Genomic DNA, 6,000 nt, shown 5'->3' with positions numbered 1-6,000 from the left:
ACCAAGGCTATGTGCACCAGGAGGTACTTTGCTTTTTTCCCCACATCCCCTACCCTCCCCCACACTTTTTACTTTCATGAGATCCGCAATGCTGATGTGAACAGAGCCCGACGTGACTCTGATCCCACAGATACCGGTGACAGCACAATCGCAGCAGAAGTAAAGTGAGATAATGAAGTCACAAAGGAATCCCCCCCCCCCCCTCAGAAATTACTTAGAATCCCCTAAGGGAGAAAATATCAAATGTGACTTCAAAACCCTCGCCTGTCACTGATAGTAATCCCGAAAGATTGTTACACTGTATACAGCGAGAAATTACCAAACCTTGTTAGAGTATACAGCCGTGATACTGTCATCTATGTGTGCAGGAGAGGAAGGACCAGAGAGGAAGCAGGGTCACAGTAATACAGAGAATCACCAGGAAATACAGGAACCCTCACCTGGATAATAAACTGATCATCCCGTAAAAAACTTCAGAGCTGCACTCACTATTCTGCTGGTGGGGTCACTGTGTACATAACATTACTGATCCATAGTTACATCCTGTATTATACCCCAGAGCTGCACTCACTATTCTGCTGGTGGGGTCACTGTGTACATACATTACATTACTGATCCTGAGTTACATCCTGTGTTATACTCCAGAGCTGCACTCACTATTCTGCTGCTGGGGTCACTGTGTACATACATTACTGATCCTGAGTTACATCTTGTATTATACCCCAGAGCTGCACTCACTATTCTGCTGCTGGGGTCACTGTGTACATAACATTACTGATCCATAGTTACATCCTGTATTATACTCCAGAGCGGCACTCACTATTCTGCTGCTGGGGTCACTGTGTACATGCATTACATTACTGATCCTGAGTTACATCCTGTATTATACTCCAGAGCTGCACTCACTATTCTGCTGGTGGGGTCACTGTGTACATACATTACATTACTGATCCTGAGTTACATCCTGTGTTATACTCCAGAGCGGCACTCACTATTCTGCTGCTGGGGCGGGTCTGACCCTACATGTGACACGATAATGTGATGGGCGCAATGACCATGTGACGTGCAGTCATGTGATTGTGTAACAAAACCAGACACAAGCAATCGTGTATTATCATGGCAAACGGGTTCTTATTGTACAACCCTGTACAGTACTTCAGCAATTTTTAAAGATTTAAAAAGCAAAGAGTTACAAAACTGTTTGCAATGAACTGGAAATAGAAAAGATAGCACTTTTTGTTTTAAATTCCATTATATAGTACACCGTATAAATTACAGAGAATTCCGATGCACAAACGCATCTCGCTAACATTTATCAAATGTAAATGGGATCCTTGTGTCTGCGTTCCATCCTACGTTGTAATGTCCGCCCATTGAGTCCGGTCACACGGCCGCGGCTGGGCCCCCTCCCCCCCCTCCCCGGGCATCACGTGTGACAGTGCTCCAGGTCTGGAACGCTGCTGTTGTTGCAGTACCTCAGGTTGTTGGGGATGTGGCAGTCTGTGTAAGTGATGCCCCCATTTGGGGCGTAAATGGGCTGCAGTCTGAAACCTCCTTTAAGGAGCTGGTCATTGTTTAAGGAGACGATCTGGAAGCTGGTTTCCGTCATCTCCAGGATGGAGTTGTCCTTCTTTGTTCCCGCTTCGCAGTAGTCGTCTTTCCGGCGCCCGCGGTTGTATTTCCATTTCTGAGATGTGTAGCGACCCTTTTTGTGCATATGCCAGCAGAAGATGCTGAGGAGGACTATAAGTACAAAAATGACTGCCCCCCCGATGAGCCCAGCCAGCAGAAACGGCGAGCCCAAGCTCTGGGGGGTGGCCTGCTCGTGGCTGGAGGGGCTGTTGGTGCCGTTGTTGAGCAGGGAAGCTTTGGTGGTGGCCTCGGTGCAGACAGTCTCTTCTCCTGCTCGGTAGTTATTAAAAGCGTCCAAGGGAACCAAGCAAATCCTGTAGGTGGACTTGGGTTCTAGGTTCAATAAACTCAAGTGTTGCTTCTCCCCACTCACTATGCGCTCATGCACAATGCCCTCCACCAAGCTGTGCCCCATCTTAACCCACGTCAACTTGTAGGACACCACCGCCACAACGGACAACCAGCTGACCTGGACACTTGTGTCATTGAGGAAACGGATGAAGAGCTGGAGCCTCTCTCGGTTGGCAGGGGTGACCTTACCTATGACCACTATTTCCGGCTCAGGCACAGTAGTAGGTTCTAGTGTTGGGGTCGGTGTTGGGGCAGGAGATTCTGTAGTGGGGGTCGGGATGAAAACAGTTGGGGGAAGGGTGGTCGGAGCTGTTGTTGGAGGAGGCTGGGTAACAGGGATTATACCGGGTGTGGTGGTCGGACAAGAGAGCAGATTGACATTGAGCTCCCTCACCGCCATCCCCCGGAAATGCTCTGGCCCCTGGCACATAAAAGCACGGACATTAATAGCAGCTGGAAGAGATTTAAGCCACTCGGTCACCCATCGGATGCTGCAGTCACAGAACCAGGGATTGTTCCGTGCCGTCAACTGTTTCAGATTCTTTAAGTTATCAAAGACTCCCTTGACCAAAAATTGGAGCCGGTTGTTGGAAATATCCAATCTCTCGAGCTTGTGCAGTTTGGCAAATGCTGACACGGGGATGTGGTTGATTTGGTTGTCCTGCAGGTTCAACTTTACCAAGTAGGTGCCCTGGAGATCAGTAGGGGGGCTCGTGAGGGAGTTACGTACCATAGAGAACTCCTTCAGTTTGGGTAAATGGCTGAAGGTGCCTTCAGTAATCCCTTTGTTGGTGAGGAGGTTGCCGTCTAGGATCAGTCTCTCCAGGCCGGTCAGGTTCTGGAAGGCCTGGTCTGAAATGGTCGCAATGCGGTTCTCATCCAACCTTAACTCTTGGAGACCAAAGGGAAGTCCAACAGGCACACTGCTCAGGTGGTTCTTAGAGAGGAACAGCAGTTTTAGGCTGACAGCTTCCCGGAAGGCTCCGTCCTCCACCCCCACAGTGGAGATGGAGTTATCGTCCAGGTGCAGCTCTTCCAGTTTTAGCAGCTGAGCGAGTGCCACCCTGGAGATGGTCTGGATGTTGTTTTCCTGGAGGTGAAGCACTTTGACATTCTTGGGTAGGTTCATGGGGAACTCGTCCAGTTGGTTGCCGTACAGGTAGACTGTGTGTACCGACTGGACATTGTGCAGTTCCGCGGGGAATCCAGCATTGTTAATTTGGTTATTGTGGAGGTAGAGCACTGTTACACCCTCCGGAATCCCAAGAGGCACTGAGGTCAAACTCCGCTCATTACAGTAGACAAAGTTCCGGTCGCATCGGCACACGGTGGGGCAGGTCCTGGAGAGACTTATCTGCATGGAGAGCCCAAGCGCAAACACAATCCACGACTTCAAAAATGACACCCAGTCCTTGGGCCAAAGTTCTGTCTGCTGGCCCATATCTGGTTTGGGGAAAGGCCTTTGCTAAAACTACAGGTGCAAAAGCAAAGACTCAGTGCAAATCTCAGCATTTAATGTGCTTGTGTCCGACCATCGGGCAAGAAGAGCGATCCACGGGCTAAAGGTGCAGGGCTCCTCCGCTGCCGCCGCCAGCCGCTGCCATGGATGGAGGTCCTGGAATTAGCTTCTGCTCCCCAAGTTACTGACACTGAGCGGGGACTGGCACCGTGCTCCTCCAGAGGGGGACCTTGTTAGTGGAGGATCCTATCTCTATGGAAGATCTGCTCCAATCTCCAACAGCCGGACCTGCAAGGAAGAAAGACATGTCAGTAAATCATCGGACAAAGCGACGACTCCAAAACAATATCACATACACCTGCATCACTACACATACACATCATCACTACACACATAGTACACCTGCATCAATACACATCATCACAACACAAACACCTGCATCCCTACACATACAGTACACCTGCATCACTACACATACACATCATCACTACACATATAGTACACCTGCATCACTACACATACACATCATCACTACACACATAGTACACCTGCATCAATACACATCATCACAACACAAACACCTGCATCCCTACACATACAGTACACCTGCATCACTACACATACACATCATCACTACACATATAGTACACCTGCATCACTACACATACACCTGCATCACTACACATACACATCATCACTACACATATAGTACACCTGCATCACTACACATACACCTGCATCACTACACATACACCTGCATAACTACACATACAGTACACCTGCATCTCTACACATACACCTGCATCACTACACATACAGTACACCTGCATCTCTACACATACACCTGCATCACTACACATACAGTACACCTGCATCACTACACATACAGTACACCTGCATCACTACACATCATCACTACACATATAGTACACCTGCATCACTACACATACACCTGCATCACTACACATACACCTGCCACCCAACTGCATTAGAACACGACCCTTCCCCAAAAAGCCAATCTGGAGATCGGAAGCATCAAGACTTTTCAAAGAAAAAACACATGCTACATCTACTGTTCCCTGTTATCAGCCATCTTCTATGCAGCAGAAGTTGACTGTAGTGTCAATGGGATAAGTGACAGTAACATAGACCTCCCTGCCCCCATTTACTATATAATAAATCCTATGTGACTGATATCAGCCGCTCCTCTTATATAACGCTCCAGCACTGATATAACCTCCTATTACATCATATGTGACTGATATCAGCCGCTCCTCTTATAACGCTCCAGTACTGATATATCCTCCTATTACATATATGACTGATATCAGCCGCTCCTCTTATAACGCTCCAGTACTGATATAACCTCCTATTACATCATATGTGACTGATATCAGCCGCTCCTCTTATAACGCTCCAGTACTGATATAACTTCCTATTACATCCTATGTGACTGATATCAGCCGCTCCTCTTATAACGCTCCAGCACTGATATATCCTCCTATTACATCATATGTGACTGATATCAGCCGCTCCTCTTATAACGCTCCAGCACTGATATAACCTATTACATCATATGTGACTGATATCAGTCGCTTCTCTTATAACGCTCCAGCACTGATATAACCTCCTATTACATCCTATGTGACTGATATCAGCCACTCCTCTTATAACGCTCCACTACTGATATATCCTCCTATTACATTATATGTGACTGATATCAGCTGCTCCTCTTATAACGCTCCAGTACTGATATATCCTCCTATTACATCCTATGTGACTGATATCAGCCACTCCTCTTATAACGCTCCAGTACTGATATAACCTCCAGACATTACATCATATGTTACTGATATCAGCGTCTCCTCTTATAACGCTCCAGCACTGATTTAACCTATTAAATCCTATGTGACTGATATCAGCCACTCCTCTTATAACGCTCCAGCACTGATATAACCTATTACATCATATGTGACTGATATCAGCAGCTCCTCTTATAACGCTCCAGCACTGATATAACATCCTATTACATCCTATGTGACTGATATCAGCCGCTCCCCTTATAACGCTCCAGTACTGATATATCCTCCTATTACATTATATGTGACTGATATCAGCCGCTCCTCTTATAACGCTCCAGTACTGATATAACCTCCAGACATTACATCATATGTGACTGATATCAGCGGCTCCTCTTATAACGCTCCAGTACTGATATAACCTCCTATTACATCCTATGTGACTGATATCAGCCGCTCCCCTTATAACGCTCCAGCACTGATATATCCTCCTATTACATCATGTGTGACTGATATCAGCCGCTCCTCTTATAACGCTCCAGTACTGATATAACCTCCAGACATTACATCATATGTGACTGATATCAGCCGCTCCTCTTATAACGCTGCTGACGTTCTATAATCCCCAGGTTACTGGCACTGGAGCAGTTTACAGGCCAATGATGTAGTTAAGCAGGTCAGTAAATCCGCTCGGCCGCCGCCGCCCTCCAGCACATTGCTTCATCCTTCTAAAGGGATTGAGGATTGTGCGGCTGCTGC

At 47.2% G+C, this 6,000-nt stretch overlaps 1 protein-coding gene across 1 annotated transcript in view; it reads right to left on the bottom strand.

Annotated features, from left to right (window-relative positions):
* Positions 1-1,109: 1,109 nt before the first annotated feature.
* The window catches only part of FLRT2 (fibronectin leucine rich transmembrane protein 2), a 53,334-nt gene continuing 48,443 nt past the window's right edge, over positions 1,110-6,000 (bottom strand). Inside the window, exon 2 of the mRNA XM_069950468.1 lies at positions 1,110-3,730. Within this exon, the coding sequence (XP_069806569.1) occupies positions 1,427-3,424 (1,998 nt within the window). The 5' untranslated portion in view covers positions 3,425-3,730 and the 3' untranslated portion in view covers positions 1,110-1,426. The remainder of the gene's footprint in view (positions 3,731-6,000) is intronic.

The sequence above is a fragment of the Dendropsophus ebraccatus genome, chromosome 13, assembly GCF_027789765.1.
Source record: "Dendropsophus ebraccatus isolate aDenEbr1 chromosome 13, aDenEbr1.pat, whole genome shotgun sequence".
NCBI classification, from domain to species: Eukaryota; Metazoa; Chordata; class Amphibia; order Anura; family Hylidae; genus Dendropsophus; species Dendropsophus ebraccatus.
This window is presented reverse-complemented; position numbering and strand designations above follow the sequence as displayed.